At 45.4% G+C, this 17,233-nt stretch overlaps 3 protein-coding genes across 7 annotated transcripts in view; 2 read left to right on the top strand and 1 right to left on the bottom strand.

Moving 5' to 3' along the window:
* Positions 1–3,468, top strand: part of nhsl3 (NHS like 3) — an 83,654-nt gene extending 80,186 nt beyond the window's left edge. For all 4 annotated transcript variants that reach the window (XM_015348552.2, XM_015348553.2, XM_015348555.2 and 1 more), the window contains one exon: positions 85–3,468. In XM_015348552.2, the coding sequence (XP_015204038.2) occupies positions 85–128 (44 nt within the window). In that variant the 3' untranslated portion in view covers positions 129–3,468. The remainder of the gene's footprint in view (positions 1–84) is intronic.
* Positions 3,469–3,788: 320 nt separating this feature from the next.
* On the bottom strand, positions 3,789–12,222 carry yars1 (tyrosyl-tRNA synthetase 1). Of its 2 annotated transcripts, none has more exons than XM_006631346.3 (14): positions 12,108–12,222; positions 11,163–11,244; positions 10,459–10,605; positions 9,672–9,847; positions 9,075–9,204; positions 8,600–8,680; positions 8,367–8,459; positions 7,832–7,967; positions 7,620–7,705; positions 7,105–7,240; positions 6,785–6,882; positions 6,497–6,690; positions 6,090–6,231; positions 3,789–5,247 (listed from the first exon to the last, which is right to left on the bottom strand). In XM_006631346.3, the coding sequence occupies exons 2-14, from the start codon at positions 11,217–11,219 to the stop codon at positions 5,137–5,139; spliced, it is 1,587 nt and encodes a 528-aa protein (XP_006631409.2). In that variant the 5' UTR covers positions 11,220–11,244; positions 12,108–12,222; the 3' UTR covers positions 3,789–5,136. The 2 variants fall into 2 exon arrangements, with proteins under 2 accessions (XP_006631409.2, XP_015204319.2); XM_015348833.2 differs by having other exon boundaries at positions 6,785–6,879.
* A 1,000-nt stretch (positions 12,223–13,222) lies between these two features.
* LOC102687488 (uncharacterized) lies at positions 13,223–16,230 on the top strand. The gene is made up of 8 exons (XM_015348832.2): positions 13,223–13,752; positions 13,834–13,949; positions 14,032–14,099; positions 14,173–14,347; positions 14,446–14,542; positions 14,641–14,726; positions 15,038–15,126; positions 15,211–16,230. The coding sequence occupies exons 1-8, from the start codon at positions 13,294–13,296 to the stop codon at positions 16,068–16,070; spliced, it is 1,950 nt and encodes a 649-aa protein (XP_015204318.2). The 5' UTR covers positions 13,223–13,293; the 3' UTR covers positions 16,071–16,230.
* Positions 16,231–17,233: the final 1,003 nt, after the last annotated feature.

The following is a 17,233-nucleotide window of genomic DNA, read 5'->3' as shown; positions in this document are numbered from 1 at the left end:
CTTGATTTGCTCTTAGGTCAGTGTTTGTAATGCAGACCAGACGTTTTACATCAGCACAGTACAAATTTCTGTTTTCATACACAGGCAATCCAGAAACTGGAAACCCGGTGACATCTTCCACTTCATGAACGAAGTCCAGCATCTGAAGACTGACCGGTCAGAAATTCAGGAACAGCTCTCTCAGGGACCTGAACAGGTCAAAGGTCAAGAGAGAGAGAAGACTGGAGCTTTTCAAAGGGAGGACACTTTATGATAAGCCTTAGCCTAAAAATGGCCTTCATATTTATGCAAAAAATGGTGTTGGTCTTTAATTTCTTTAATATAATAGCTTTATTATGGAGTATTTTTTTAAAATCCTAAAGACTTTATGCTTTGGCGAATTGTAAAAAGAGCTCTAGTGCGATGACCTGGGCACTTTGGGCTCCAGTTCTGTGGATTGTTCCCATCTGGTGCTTGACTGCAAGTCTAGGTCTCCACCTAGTGGTTGTAACAGGTAGAAACCACTGCTGCCACGTTTTGGGGGAAAAAAAATCTTCAAGACAGCTGGTGGATGGCCAGTTCTGTGTGTATAACACCTGGAAGCTCTATTTTCCATTAAAAAATGCACTATTCCTTTTTGGAGTGTAGCTGAAAATACTACTACTATATCCCTTTGCTGTTGGTTTTAATACTGTTATTTGTTAAAAAATTAAGCTTATTTTCTTTCTAAAGGACCCAATACAGTATCCATTCCACTTGAAAAGATTGAAAAGTACATATTTTTTTGTATTTTTCTTTGTTTCAAACAAAGGATGTTACAGACCTTGCAAGAAAAACAGAAATTTGTACTATCCTCTACTTTTCGTTTTGTGTGGGGGGAAAAAGTAGGTTGTGCTTGACAAAAAGGGATATTGCATCTTTAAATTTTTAAAAAATGATAAAGTTGGCAATCATTAAAGCACTTTGTATGAATTAAACCTGTTGCTAGGATGTCCCAAGTTATGGGAATCTGCAAAGCAGTGAGAGTATGGCCGAGAGTATGGTCCAGTAAAGTCCTTCATTCCACCAACTTAAATATTAGGAAATTAGCTGCTTTTTAGTTAGGCTCTAAGGCAAAAATGTATAAGACACTATTGCACTGTTCCCAGAAAATATAACAACTTAAAGAATTCTGTCTAACTTTCAAAGGGGAAACTGGAGTTGTAATTATTTTGTATATTTTGTAATTTTCACCTTTTTTCCCCAGTTTGCCTCTTTTTTTCCCAGAAAGACTGTTTGGTTTACTGGGGCTGGATCTAATTCTATTAGACAGATCGCAATGCCTGTTTTAGTCTTGTGCCCAGTGGCTGAATATCTGCTGCTCAAGACTGGACTTCACAAACGTGGACAATTCCTTTGCATTTGAGGTACTGCAGTTTGGGGGGGATTAATGCTAGGTAGGCTGGCTAAGAGCTGGAACTTGGACAGAATAGAAATCTGTTTCTGTATATGTTTGATCTGCTTAAACTTCTGTTCACTAACATCCTCTCCTGAGAAAAGTGAGTTTTTCATGTCATTATTATTTGACTGGTACAAATGGGTAAAGCCTTACTTTTATGGTTACTGTTACTGTTCTATGGAGATTGAAAACAGAGAGCTGTCTTGGTCTTTTGTGCAGACCAAGGTGATAGTCTGTTCTCCAGAGATTTTTGTCCCAGAACACAACCAACCTCCTGGTTGCTGTCAGGGCAGTGATGGGACACTGGTGTGCACTAGAACAACACTCACATTACCATTTTCTGAAGCCTTTGAATCCTTCATTTGATAAAAAAATACAAAGTTTTGCTGTTGCGCATTTCAAAGTGTGGGATGTATCCATTTTTGCTTCCTGTTCTGAAGGATAAAGGCTTCCTAATTTTCACTGGCACGGTGCACGCTGGTAATTGGGGTATTGAGTGTTTTGTCTTTTGTCTTACCTTGTAGAATTAAAATACCCTTCAAGTCAAGAGTGAGGCAGTTGCTTTTTGTAAAGCTTATTGTTGTGAGTCAACCACATGCTTAGGAGGGAACGGCCGGGCTGAGTTGAGTACTCCGGCATGACAAGGCAGAAGTGAGGAAGAGGAGCACAGTGAAGGGACATGAGCCATTTGGTCATACAGTGCATGCCACCAGCTGTGGAAAAGGAAACCAAACATGGTATAAACGCAGCAGGTCACCTGAAAACTGCAAACACACCATGGTAAACCTCTTCAAGGGGTGCCACTACAGGGGGGAGAGCACATTAGATGGCTTTCTGTCACAATACCTAGTGTCTGGATGCAGGATCGCCAGTGCCGGTCTTGGAGGGCCACTGTGCCTGCTGGTTTTCTAGGCCTCTGTTCAGAGCCAGCAGCTGGAGAGCTGGGAGAAGCTGCTGAAGAAACGCACATGGCCAGTAGTGAGCTGCTGCAGGCTGTCACAATCCCAGCTCCACCCTCCAGGAGTCCTACGCAAGCAACCTGACCTCGCTTAGAGAACGAATCTGTTCATTGTTAACCTGCAATAACTTGACCACTGTTTTTCACTTTTTTAAGCCTTTGTGTTGAGACGAAGAAACAGATGCAAGGAATTAAGCTGCCCGTTTGTGCAGATGTTGGAGTTCACCATCGCAGTAGATCGAGGGTCTCGGACACAGTAACTGGAAGACCCAGTGTTTTCTGCTTTTTGATCCATCTTGAGCAGTCAAACACTTAACCTTCTTCTGGATACAAGCAAGAATTTTCTTAAGGTCTTTTACAGTGTATAACGTGAATTATGCACTGGAGTAAAGGTACAGTTACTTAAGAAACATCTTGGAGCCTGCACAGATGTGTTACAGGTTCACAGCAAATTAATTAGACCAGATCTGTAACTGTGAGTTCAGGTGGAAGACTCTGGTCCCTAAATTGTTTCAGATTGTTTCAAGTGTTACAGATGATCCTGGAAGTCAAATAGGGGCTGATCTCATATGTAACATTATATAGTTTACAGCTATGGAAAAGAATTGTCTTTTTTAGGATCACCTCTGTTCAATATCAATAGGTTTGTCTTTGATGAAAGGGTCAAAGTAAGCTAAGCTCATGTTTGTGTTGTGGGCAAATCGCATTACCTTCGTATTCACTGGAGATCACTGACATGTTGTAAGCAGATCACTTCCATCAACAGCGTTACACACTCCTAAACTCATAGAAGGAACTCTTCTATAATCTGCAATGTGCTCCTGACTTTTGTATGTTATCTTCTCCATTGTAAGTATTACTTCAAAACTCACTTTTAATTGTCTGTTGCTGTTCTATATATGAATTACATGCATAAAACATGCAGTACTACACTAAAGTTTTTTTTATGATTTCAATGGGAACAGGTCTCAGTTTTCCACTGTGTACAAACAATACCTTCTGCCTTGGAAATCCAAAGTAATTATAATAAATGTACAGTTTAAATGTCTTTGTTTAAACAAAAGTATAAATAAAATGCCTTAGAATTCTTTAATGTAGTGTCTTGGATTTGATTCTTTCTTGGTGTATTTTCAGTAAAGCCTCCTCCCAACGTAATTGTGAAGATATATCTTGGATGTAATTTATACATGGTAAAAATTAATGTCTTCAAAACAGTTTCTTAGCTTAATTGATTAATCTATGTAGAGGTTAAGGGATTTCAGAGAAACTTAATTAGTAACATGAGATCCATTTTTTGGCATGGGTTACAGGATATACAATTAAACACCTCTTTAAGCAGGATATTACTTGTAGAGAGCAGTTCCCCTCTTGGTGGTGAGCTTCCATGCTCATGACAATAAGGAAAACAAGCTGTGACTTGGACAACGTTTTATTAATTTACAGGTGGTCACTGTTGCTTTTAACAGCGAGATAAAACGAGTTACAGTACAGCCTTGCAAATGGTTACATGGCAATCTGATGAACATAGTGGCCTCCCGTTCTACATGAAGGATGTGTTTTTACTTTAGTACCACCTGCAGAGTCTAACTTCACTTGCTTCATGTGCCTGCTGAGACTGGCAGAGGGATTAATTCGTGCTTGATTATTCACTGATGGGCCAGGTGGGAGTCAAGTGATAGGTTACAAGGGTCAGTGCATGACCCAAATAGCACCTGGAGAGCCCAGGTGGTCCAGTGGGTGGTAAAGGTATGAAGCTTGGAAATTGGGTTAGTTATGGGTGTGAATCCTAGTTGTGCCACTACAGTGCCACAGAGCAATGGGCTGAATGTCTGTCGTTCATCCACTGGGTGAGCTATGAAGCTGGTGATAAGAGAACTTGCAGAGATCTCACAGTCTTTGTAAATCACTTTGGTGGGGAAGCATCTGGCACATAACATCCATCAGCAAGAGGTCCCTACAACCCAGAACTCATCAGCGATAGGATGCCAGTCCATCACAGGCCTCCCACCAGAATGTAGACACCAACGTGTCTTTGAAGGTGGGAGGAAAACCATGTGAACACTGGGATAACATACAAACTCCACCCAGAAGAGTCCCCGCTCCACAATAAAACCCAAGACCTAGGAACCGTGAGGCAGCTGTCATAAAGCGACCGTGGTTTGTACTGAATAAATAACTCGGTGTCAGACTGATTGGGAGATCAAGACTCAGTTGCTGACTGGATGGGGATCCTGAGCCAGTTCCCCGAGCTGAGCTGAGAAATAAGAACCTGTGGCACTAAAATCAGAAAGTGGCACCCCCAGGGATTGCCAGCATCTGGAGATCTCAACTTTCAAGATCATGTTGGTTTTCTGCCACTATAGCTTTTGTCACCCACCCGAAGAACCAGTGTACTGAAAAAAAGACGGTTTCTACTGAGACATGAACTTCGGAAACTGGAATAAATGTAGGAGAAGCCTTGCTGAGCATAAACCTGGTGGGCTGCAGCAAAGCTGAAACAAATAACCTGCCACTATGATTTTTCCCAAATTAATGTCAGTGCTTTGTAACATGCTAACAAGTTCTTTCGACAATTTGTTTGTCCCTCCAAAACAATACCCTAACCCTCCGTGTGTACATTATTTTATGCGCAGCGTGTTCCCAGTGTCCTGTTTGAACTCCCCGCCCTCTCAGCAGACATGGCTGACTCTTGCCAGGCTGTGCCACACAGGGGCCACGGGTTCAGGCGGACTCTGCAGGGCAGGGGGGGTGCCGGTGGTGTTTAGCCGATGCTGCCGCCCTTAAGAGTCTTACAGGTGATCTGCCCCAGCTTGGTCGCCAGTCTGCTCCCCTTCCACTGAGCCACGCAGTCTTCCGACACCTTCATGTCAACCTGTGTTTAAAAACCCAGGGGCAACCAGGGTCACGACAGTCACAGACATTTTGTTTTTAATTTTCTTTACAATATTTAAAACTTTAAATATAATTCTTTAACATGAAAGGCTAGACAAACCCCTTAAACCACAGACTTAAATTCCTTAAATGATTATCATTGACTGCGAGGCATATTTAAATAAATATTAAGATCTTTGATATGAAGTAGTATTTGTATACATTTATGTTAACAGGGACAGATCCACTCAAAGCACCCATGTAAAAACCCAAGCTAAGAGTGAGACAGCACAACTACAGTCCCTGTTCCCACCAGACACAACACAAACATACAGCTGCGATAAAACCCGAGACCCTGTGATCAGTAACCATGATAAAGGAGCAATACTGAGCAGCTTCCCTGCCTGTCATTTCAGAATCAAATTGATTTCAAACTGGATAGACCTCCTATGCATGTGTAACCTTAGTTTTGGTGCAGAAAAAAATGTCACCAAAAAAGGCAAAGAAATAACCTGTTAATGCGAGTGTATTTACTGAGGCACTCGATGTGTAACAGGTCACTAACGTTTGGCTCCCACTCACCACCCTCACAGCTTCCGTTCCAGTGCAGTGGGGACTCTTTCTGACAAACTGCATCTGCCTCACATCTGGCATGAAAGGCACACAGTGCTGCGAATACTGCCTTTCGCTTTATTTCATTAAACTGCATGGGCTGCAAGCCTGTGAGCAAGCCTTTCCTCTTGGATACTCACATTGCAGTAAGACCTGCTTATGTGGTGACAGAGCAGTGGGGTTTCTGAACGGAGCAGTAATCACGGTCTGGGAATCAGGGGGGAGACGTACCTGCAGCTTCTCAAAGACCTTCTTCTTTGGCTTCAGCTCCTCGTCCGGCCTGCCCGCCTCGTACCCCTCCACGAAGACCCGCTCCCCCGGCGCCGAGCCTTCAGGGGGGTCCAGGGGCTCCACTTGCCGATTCCCCTGGCCTCTGTGCCCAGATCAGAAGGGGAGGTGGCGTGAGATGTCTGCAGCCCCCCACGACAACCCCCCCCCCCCCATCTCTGGTCCCTCGAGCTACGGACGCCAGTGATGGTCAACGCCAACACTGGTGAAGAGATGCCACCTGGCTTTCTCCTGCTTCCAGGGAGCAGAAAGATCCGAACCCCGATTGACTCTCCCGTGCCGTATTAGAGATGCTCCGGCCGTGCCGCTCGAACCCTCTCTGCGCCCCGGCTCCTGGCGGCGGTACTCACAGGGAGGCGCAGAGCAGCATGGCCTGGGACTCCACCCCCCTCATCTTCTGTGGCTTGAGGTTACACAGCAGCACCACCAGCCTGCCCTCCAGCTCCTCCGCGGGCACGAAGGCCACCAGGCCGCTCACCACCGTCCGCGGCTGCGCCTCGCCCACGTCGATCTTCTCCACGTACAGACTGTCGGCGTCGGGGTGCTGGGGCACAGGGCACAGAGCGCGGCTGGTCAGCGATTCCCAAACACACACCCACCACAGGCAGAGCCGAGAAGGCGGAACAGCTTTTCGCTACCTTCTCGACACTGAGCACTTTCCCCACTCGGATATCCAGCCTGGACGGGACGATCTCCTCCTCCTCCGGGTTTTTAGGATTTCCTTTGGCTGGCCCTTCTGACGTCAATCAAAATAAGAAAAAGAGCAACCAATCAGCTGTGCCACCCACCCTGGACTGCAAGTACTTTAGAGAAGTCAGACGATTACCCAGGAGGTAATATTTAATATATCATTGTACTCGGTTTTGGGGTCAATTCCACACTGATGGTTTGGACGGATACTGAAAAAGAAGCCTACGCCTAATTTTGAAAAGCCAATGGCAGCACCAGGGACACTCACTGTTTTTGGAAGCGTCAGGGTAGGCAGAACCGGTCAGTTTTTTCAGCTCGGGGCTCTCAAACTTCTTCCTGATAGGGTCCAGGAGCTTGTTCAAGGACTCCTCCACTGAAGCCTTCAGATCCCCTGGGTGAATGAGCTGGAGGGGGAGAGAAACAGGAAGAAACAAAATGTGTTGACATGGGAGAAGCGCCCCAGGCAAAGGTAACCCAGAGCGACAAGGCCCGGGTATGCTGAGAACAAGAAACACCGAGATAAAAGTGAATGTGGTCCAACACCAGGCTCGGGCGGAGCAGGTAACCAAAGTTTTGGTTTGAATCAGACAGAACAAGAGGCACCTCTTTACCCAAAGGGCCGGGTGAGTGTGAAACAACTCAGGAAACAGCTGGATGAGGTCCTTGGACCAATTAACTCACAACTACCAAACTAGGCTAGACAGGACAAATGGACTCACATTTGTGATCTTTCTTATGTTCTAAAACCACACTGTGGTTTCAGTTTTATTGCCATTACGTTACCTCTGCTGCAAAGTCCTTCTCCACCTCCTCATAGGTTGTGTAGACTTTGTCACCTCCCCACTTCTCATCCCTTTTAATGGCGAACTCTGCAAGAGACCAGGAAGCAAAGCAATAGCGCTGAGCACTGACGAGGCTACTCTGTGCCTGGCAGGTGACAACAGCACAGTCACCGCTCTGATCTGTAGTGGAGAGGGAGGGGCAACGGGCGTCACCTGAGTGCAGGGAGAAGAGGACATGCTTGACGAAGGACAGGACCCCGTTGTTCTGGATGTTGCCCGGCTCGCAGAACGCCTTCTTCAGCTTCTTCTTCACATCCTCTCTCCTGTCCAGCAGGTCAATCTTGGACTCCTGGAGGAGGCAAACGGGGACTCCTCAGTCACAATTAATAAGACGAGCCACTCTAAAGAATCCCACTGAGAAGGCGTGAGGCGCTTTGTGCAAATAATGATTCTGTGCCATACAGCAATGCTGTATTACGTCCTTAAGCCCAGAGGTCTCGCACTCGGTGTTTTCTGGTGTTTGCTCCACCCAAACTCTCAGTTACAAGACTGGTATCATCTGCAAGACTATAACACTTCTAACCAGGCTCTGTAGTGTTTCAAAGGTAACTGTACCTTTAAAAAATATTATTGATCAATCAGCTGTAAAATACCTCAAGAAAAAGACGCTAGTTGGGTTAATTACCTCATTGACAACTCAGTGTGGAGCGAAAACCCTGTGTAACAGTACCTGAGTACCAACACTCACCTCCTCGGAGGAGCTCATCTTTGTCCCCGTCAAGCCTGGGACCATGGGGTTCATCAAGTGGATACGCTTGGCGTAGCCCAGGGAGGGCAAGTACTGGAAAGAGGTCAGAAGAAACACAGCCGAGACCTTAAAGTCACAGTTTTTTCCAAAAGTAAAATCTCAACATTGATATCCATTATTCACCCAGCACCCAAACCTTCTATGACCTGCTATGAAACACCCAGACACTGTACCTTTTCCGCAAGAGTGAAAATCTTCCTCTGATCCACGCCCCCAAACTGGGCATCTACCTTCAAGTACTCCTCATCGAGAGCCTGGCAAGAGAAGTCAGGGAAAGAGATCTTGTAGAAGGAAGGATGCTGGGCTGGAGCTCACTGCATACGAATGAACTTCAAAGTCATCACTGCTCAAAAGACAAACACCAAAGTAGTCCTTTGAAAAGCTGCCCATCACTCTCACATCTGCCCCTTTTGCCTAACCCTGTTATTATAATACAGATAAAAAGGGAAATATTTGGATAGGGACAGCACTTAGAGAAAGCATTTACTGCAAAAAAGTTACCTCAGTGATGGCCAAATTTCAATTAAAGTTACAGGTTGCTTCACTCAGGGCCAGAGTGCACACGCAGGGCAGCGTATCAGGAGTTAGAGAGCACAAGTAGGGCAGCAAATCTGGGGTGAACGGAGTGTGTAGAGAGAGGAGAGGTACCTGTAGTCCAGGGTACAGAAGCCCGCTCAGTAAGGGGTGCTCCACCTGCTTCACCACCTCCGCTCCTGCCTTCTTGGCGTCATGCTGAGTGACCATGGATGACAGCCTGTACACATCCAGAGTGTACTCCCTGAGGACAACAGGACAGGACTGTCGCATACCGGGCAGAGCAGCACACACTTACCAATTGCAGAAAAAAGCCCAGTCTCGACCCACTGAAGAGGCTCCGTTCTCTCAAAACCTTGTTTAATTTCTTCTCCCCAGTCAGTTCTTCAGACAGCTCTTTATTTTAAACTCACCAACATCAAGACAATGACTTTCTTACACCATGTTCATCAAAGTTCAAAGATGATTCCTGTCTTAACTGTTCTATATTTAAAGAATCAGATCATTTATCAGTATTTGCTTACAGTTTTAACTTTACTGCTTAGCCATCTGCTGTATTAGTTTAGCAGGTTTACTTCTGTATACAGAATCCTCCCCAGGGTGACTACACTAAGCAAAACACGCCCTGGATGACAGACATCAAAGCTTTACTTTGTGACCATGCGCATCTCCACAATGCCCTGCATGTAGACGACACACACAGAACCTCACCTGCTGAGCTGGTAGTCTGTGCCCCTGATGAACTTGAGCTTGTCCAGTGGCACGCCGATGCTCTCCAGCATGGCCTTGATCACCTGCTCGTAATACTTCGTCCTGAGCTCCAGCAGCTCCCATGGGGCCTTCATGTTGTCCAGGTAGGCGTGCAGGTCAGCAAACAGGATGGTCACCTGCAGGGAGACAGCACAGCTCAGGGTCCAGGCTCTGTCAGATTGTCCAGAAATGCCAGCTGCTGCCCTCTTCAGTTAAAAGCACACATCCTGGCGCCTGTATCTTAAACTGGTTAAACCACTTCCACATCTTGGCCACCCTTTAGGACAAATCTGTCATGAATACACTGTGGCAAAGTCACCCAAGACTGATCTTTTATTCTCTCCTGATGAATTGACCTGATGTCTCTTTAAGGGACGACTGGCCTAGCCTTTCTCTCCGACATTTATAATGAAAGTTATTTTCGCCAAACTTGGCTTAAACGGTATTTCAACAAGACAAAAGTTAAAATGTACATGTACACCTTAAAAACAAACCAGGTTTTAATTACTCGATTTCATAGTCTTCTCTCAAAACAGCGTTCCTCAATCCCACAGCGAGCTGCCAGTTTCTGTAGCTTTTCCTTTTTGAGCTCTGACTCAACTTCATCAACTAATGGCTTAAGTTAATCAATTACTAACTTAACTGGTGTTCAATTCCATCATTTCCAGAACTTCACCAATGCCGGGGACCACAGCTTTGGGGGACAGCTCACCTGAGACCCCGTAAGAATAAAAGCTCCTTCACTCACCTCGCACCCCGCCTTCAAGAAGTCGGCGATTTTGGACATGGGCACGAAGTAGGCCACATGAGGCTTGCCTGTGGTGGCAGTGCCCCAGTACACCTTCAGCTCCCTCTCCTGCAGCACAGATTTCAGCTTCTCCTCTCCCAGCACCTCCTGGAACACAAGGACATTGTGGACGGTCACCAGCAAGAGGAAGCACTGTCTCGCCGGGACGCCGAGTGTCTCGCGCAGATGGGTCTGGACACACACTCTTGACGAGAGTACAATAAACCTTCATGAGAAGTGAGGTTCAAGCAGGCCACGAGAGTCCAACACGTCGCCCCTCTGATCTGCCTGGCCTGCTAATCTCTTTCATGCACCCCTTTGAAATATTGACCACTCAGATCTCCTTTTAAGCTCTTTCAGTCTGTATTCACACTTCATGCACACAACTAGCCTTCACAGTGTGCTCTTTGCAGAACACTTCCTGGTTCGCAGTTTAGTTTGTCATATGCACATGTGTAATGAAATGCTTATTTGTATGTATGCTCCAATAGAAAGACATTAAAGGAGTCACTAAAAACATAAATGAAGAACAGCAGCAACAACAACAAGTTAAATTACATACAACTTTATAAAAAAAATCACAGTTTAGCACAGTTTACTGTGGCCCTGATCTCTGTTGAACAGGGTCAGCCAGTGTAAGTCTGTAAAATAGCTCGGACTCATACCTGCAGATTCCTGGTAATGAGGTGGTACTTTTCATCTGGACTCAGCTGCTCTCCCATTGTTTAGTATTCTTCTTCCTGCACACTGGGGAAGACGGAGAGAGAGGGGGGTGGTTTCTGGTACAATAGCGAAATGACTAAAGCGGACGCCAGCACTTTTAATACAGTGCCTTTCATACTCTCTAAACATGAGCTTTTTATTCTTATTTTGTTTTGATAAACACGAGCACGTGCAAATATGGACTTTCAAAACCGGTACGTTTTCGTATAGGATAAATGATAAAGATCATTCCTAAGACAGGCAACTGCGAATCTCCTTTGACTTCTTTGGTCTAAAGACACTTTGTGAAAGAAACTATTGGATCGATGGCGGATAGAAAACTTAATATCCGAGGCGATTATAGTTATAGTTCTCATCACCCCTGACGATCTGTGGTGGGTTTTTTTGGCATTCGAAAGAGCTGTGCTTATCTCAGGCCAGTGACATAATACTTAGGCCACATACAGTATACCCAAGCAGGCAGACAGATACCAAAAATCCGCAGTCATATTATTTTCTACTTTGAAGAATCTCAAACAGGCGGGTCGACTCACAAAAAAAAAAAAAGCCAAATTACTGTTGTTCATCTCGTTGTTTCTAGATTAATACAGCACAGCCTGGGTGTAGGAGTAATTGAAAACCATAATTATTCGCCGCATCCGTATAAGTATGAAAGGAATGAAACCTTTACATATTTCTCAACAACATAAAAAAACACAGTAATCCGTAATTACTCAGCAACAGAACTAGACCTGTGTAAAATGAATGAGTCCTACACAGTGCTCGACGTTTCAGGATATCAGCACCATCCAGATCACAGGAAACGATATAAAACAGATGATCAATAACGCAGGAAAATGTGGTCAAAACGGCCCCGTGGATAAATATAAAAAGTGGATATGTCTTACCGGTGTCGATTCTAAAAGCAGGAAACGCCTCAGCGCAAAGCCAGCCTCACCGCACGCTCCTGTGTCAATGTGTTGCATCAGCGTTAGGAAGAATCTCTGGGATCGGACACAAAACCTGGCAGGAAAAAGTAATCGAACCTCAATAGAATCGATTTCGGCTGTGCGCGCTGTGATGCTCTGCAAGCGAAAGTCGCGTTACTCTGAATCTGGTTTTTACCGGGGTGATATGGACTGACGTTTTAAGCGAAAAGCAGACGTTTCACACCCAGTCTATCATTGTGTAAAAATCTACACTATCGCTGTATTTGGTTGGACAGCTTACAGTCAACCTGTAACCCTGCTTTTAGTTAATAAGTCGTAACAAGAGCTCCAGTATTTTGTACCAAAGGTTTATATTAAGTGTAACTATAGTTCAATATAACTATTGAACAGAAAAAGGTTTAAAGATGGGATCGTCCGGCCAGAAAACATCTGATGTCTTGCTCCGTTAAACGTAGTTAGAATCACTAAACGTATACTTTTTTTTAGAATACTTTTGTAAAATACTGTGTAAAAGGACAGTAGTAAACTCATAAAATACACAGCCATATGTCAACTGGTAGCGTGCTTTAAACTTTTTCAGATTACTTTTTTTTAAATACAAGAAAATGACGCTAGTTAAAAAAATTATGTCATCCTCACCTCTAGTGCCTACTGGGCTGGCAGTGACTTAATTCAGCTGATCACTAGTTTAACTGGATCCATCTTCCGTCAAGCAAGGTCTGCTGTTGTTCCGATTTAAAGGCCAGAAATTGCGAATTATGTTTATTGTGAAATATGAGCAATCAGAAATCTGTTTACCCTGCTCGACACCACGCATTGTTTTACAGTTTTGTTTTAATGTTTTAAGACATTTTGGCTAAATGAATGGGCAGAAAATGTTAACAGTCGTGTCCTCAGGCGAGGCGTTTTTGAATTAATCGTCAACTACTACCGTGTCCTACAATTCTCTCAGCTCTGAACAGGTCATTTCGTATCATAAGTGTGTTAAACAACGCGTGAGAATTAATTTGGTACTAACTAGGAGCAGGTGTCAGCGCTTGCTGCAGCCAGTATATATATCTGACATGGCTCAGCATCGAGCTATCCTATGTTCAAATTTTATTAAGGAGTCGTTTTTCGGAACCGTACAGTTATACGACCGCGTATGCCCTATAGTTGTGCGTTTTCAACAATGAAGTCACTTGTACTAGGTTTCTACCTCGCGGGGATGCTTTTTCCCGGTGTTTTTTCGGGGCCGATCGAAACGACGCGGGGTCTACTAGCGCCCCAAACAACCGCTCCTCCGCCCCCCGGCTCGGGCGACTCATCGACCCAGGACACGTCGCGGCTCGACCAGCTTGACGCGCCCGGGAGCTCATCTCTGCCCGACGCGCTGCTCAGCCGCTCCAAGTCCGGACGGTCCGGGAAAGGTTCCGTGCGGGATGTGTCGGTGAGCTGCAGGGAGTCTGAGATGGTGGTGAGAGTGAGAAAGGACTTCTACGGCTTCGGGTATCGTGACGCGCGGCTGACCCTGGGTCCTGACTGCCAGCCCAGTAGCCTGGACGAGGATACGGGGGACCTGCTCTTCAAATACAACCTCCTCGACTGCGGCAGTCGAAGACTAGTAAGTCGCTCGATCAATTTAAAAAAAAGAAAGGCCACCTAAGTGCTCAGTAACTCTTCAAGCTTGGCTTCCTTATTCCAGATGCCACCGGGCTACGTTGTTTATAAGAACTTCCTCCATTATATCCCGAATCAACGCGCAGCAGCAGCCCGCGGGCTACCGCGTATCAACGTTGAGATCGAGTGCTACTATTCTAGGTAAGAGTTCATGAATTGGGCTTTTAAAAAAAAAAGACCTCTTGACGCCACAAGCTAACTCTCTCTCTCTCCTTTCCAACAGAAAAAACGATGACGTCTCCTTTGAATCCAGCAAAGACGACACGGTCTTTGATTTAAAACTGATGAATGGTAAGCTCAACACTAGTTTGTTTCCAGAGCTGTCCCATTCTCCTAATGCAAGAGTCTTTCTTGTTCTCGACAGATGCTTGGACTGCAGTTTCCAAGACCAACATCTATAACTCTGGAGACCAACTTCATGTCCAGGCATCGTGTTATCCTGCCTTTGATGGAGAAAAGCTTTTCATTAATCACTGCTTTACAACCCTTTCTGGCCACCCAAAGCCCACTCCACAGTACATCCTGGTTGACAACTTGGGGTAAAGTCCCTTAACTGCACATAGTGCCTAAACCGGTTTTGATTAACTGTCCAAATTACCTACATCTTTTTTTTTTTTCCTTCCCAATTCTATTTCAGCTGTGCCAATAACAGGATGGGAGCCAAGTTTGTTTCCCCTAGAGCCGACGATGCAATTAACCTTGCCTTTGATACAACGCCCCTTAAGGATATGGAGGTACATGAGAATGGAACTTGCCCCCAAAACAATGTTGGCATAACCTTGCTCTTTGTACCGAGAGACTCGAATCCCTGAATCCTGAACCTGTCTTCTAGATCTACCTGCACTGCTCCATGTTCTTGTCTACTCCAGAGACCACAGAGGGTTCCAAGTCCTGTAATTATTGTGCAGCTACAAAAAGGTCAGTTGAGGGGCTTTGCTTTTCCAAGGCTTGCACAAGAGCTCCATCTAGTGGGGGGGTGGAGAAAGTGGCTTCCCCTGGATTGGAAGTGCTTTTGAGGCATAGGTATTTTGATCTGAGAGACTGGCGGTTTCTTTCTTGACTTCAAAGCTACCTTTGATGTAAAGAGATGCAGGCCTATTTCCTGTTTCAATCTTAAATTGAGACCATGTTCAAAACTAGTTTCTGAGCTGCCAAGGTTCATAGGGCCTTTAGTCCAGGCACACTTGGTGTTCATTCCGTATTCTCTAAGGGGTTATTCTCTTCTGTAGGTGGAAAGACATCGGACAGGTGGCTGATGGCGTATGTGACTGCTGTAACTCTAATTGCACTGCTAAGATGAAGACCAACTTACCTCGAGGTATCTTTTTATTTTTTTAATCCAGTGTCTAATTGATTTTTGTAACTACTCACTCAAAGAACTAACCCTTCCGTCTTTCTCTAGATCTTAAGAGCCTTGGCCCCATAGTGATAAAGGGAGCTTCTCGCAGTAGGGGAGCTGGACTGTTTCCTGGGGCTGAAATTCTCTGGTTTCAGGCAAAAGGTGGGTATCATGGTCAAGGGCATAAACAAGACTTCCAACTGGATGAGGAAGATAGCAGTGGTGATGCTGAGGAGGATGAAGGAAGTGAGAGTGATTTTGGAGAGGAAGATAGCAGCAGTGGTGGTGATGCTGAGGAGGATGAAGGAAGTGAGAGTGATTTTGGAGAGGAAGATAGCAGTGGTGATGCTGAGGAGGATGAAGGAAGTGAGAGTGATGATGATGAGAAGGAAGATTCTGAAGGGGATGAGGAGGATGAAACTGGGGATGAAGAAGAAGAAGAAGAGGAGGAGGAGGAGGAGGATGATGAGTGGGCTTTAACTACAGAGCAGCCTGAAAGTGACCCAGATACACCTGCAGCAGACCAGCATACCACCCCTGCTGGTGTGGGGACTCGGATGCCCTCTCCCCCAGCAGCGGTAGTAGTGAGCTCTTCACCACCAGTGCAGACCACAATGAAGGCTAATGTCACTCTGAGCCCAGGGCCTCTGCTGCAGGAAGCTGACAACGGCACGTCCCCATCCCCAACCTCGCAAGAACGGCCAGAGCTGCTGTCTGAGGAGGATTATGAGGATTCTGAGGAGTTTGGGCTTGAGGAGGACTATGAGAGTGGTGATGACCTGGCTGAGCCTCAGTCTGACCAGGCTGTGCTCGCGCCAGGTACGCTAGCCCGTGAAGATGGTGTCCCTTTGTCCTTGACTCCCTCTGGTGTTGAAGGAGCTCAGAAAGGGGACGACGAACACAAGGCCATGATGTCACAGTAGCCTCTTCCATTTGGCAAAGAAGGCTAGTGTATTCCTGTGGAGGGACTTTACATCCTGCCTCTGCAGCTGGGATGAATGATTGCAGTAGGTGCGAAACTGATCTGTAAGGCCTGTAATTTTGCAAAATAAAAGTCAGTCTTGATGGGGTTTCTTTTTTTCAGATGGTTTTGACTGCTTTTCTTTTGGTCTTCTTAGCGCCCCCCTCCCCCGTGCACATTATACTGCATTAGTATAGGAAAATAATCAACATCTATACTGTATTGTGCAGGGTTTAAAAAAAAAAGGGAGTGCCTGTAGCGGGGAAATCAGTTGCTTGAGAATTACTATTACTCAATGGTCTTAAAGCTACAGTATTGATCATACTCTTTAATGCCCAAATACAACAAACAGAAAATATTTTTGTAGGCTTTTACAAAAAAGGAGCACAAAATGCTCCAGGGGATAGGATTATGTGAAGGTATATTTTTTCCATTAAAACACTGTAGAGTGCTGGTAATACCATGTTCCTTCCTTTACCTGGATCCCCTTTCTTCCTCTTGGGCTGGATTACTACAGGCTGGAGGAAAGAGGAGGCTGCTGAGGGGATGGCATGATTGTTGTAGTGGTCCTGAAAGCAGGCTCACTTCAAGAACCCAGTAAACTTCACTAGTGTCTCCAGCAGGTGTGAAGAAGCCATGCAAAATTCATTTAGGAGCCCCCATCTCCAGCACTCATCTCCCTACTGCCCATCCCCTAGACTCATACAGGCACAGTCTGCCTCCATCTTTAAAGATGAATAGAAATCAAATGGGCTTTGTATGTATGTGGCTTTCATTGTCCTTGAAACAACATGGAAGCAATAGTGTGACTAAGTGTGTTGTATCAAATTATAGCCTTTGGAGTCTGTTTTCCAGTTGATGTGAAGAGATGGGTATGCAATGCATTGAAATGCTCTGCTCCTCCTGTGGGAATGGCCTGGGCAGGGGCTATGACCCCTGGAATGAGCTTGAACAGAGTTTGGCTTCATGGGAGCTGCCCTCTGCAGATCTAGTGTCTGTTCGTTCTTGGCATGTCTCTCTTGTAGATACATCTGTCTGCCTCAGTGTGCTAGAAAATGCCGTTACAATGAAAGGACTATATGAGACTGTTGTGAGTCACAATCTGACCAACATCGATCAGAGCTC

Source organism: Lepisosteus oculatus, chromosome 11, assembly GCF_040954835.1.
Source record: "Lepisosteus oculatus isolate fLepOcu1 chromosome 11, fLepOcu1.hap2, whole genome shotgun sequence".
Classification (NCBI taxonomy): Eukaryota; Metazoa; Chordata; class Actinopteri; order Semionotiformes; family Lepisosteidae; genus Lepisosteus; species Lepisosteus oculatus.
Note: the sequence above shows the minus strand (reverse complement) of the source record. Positions and strands in the feature narration are given on the sequence as shown.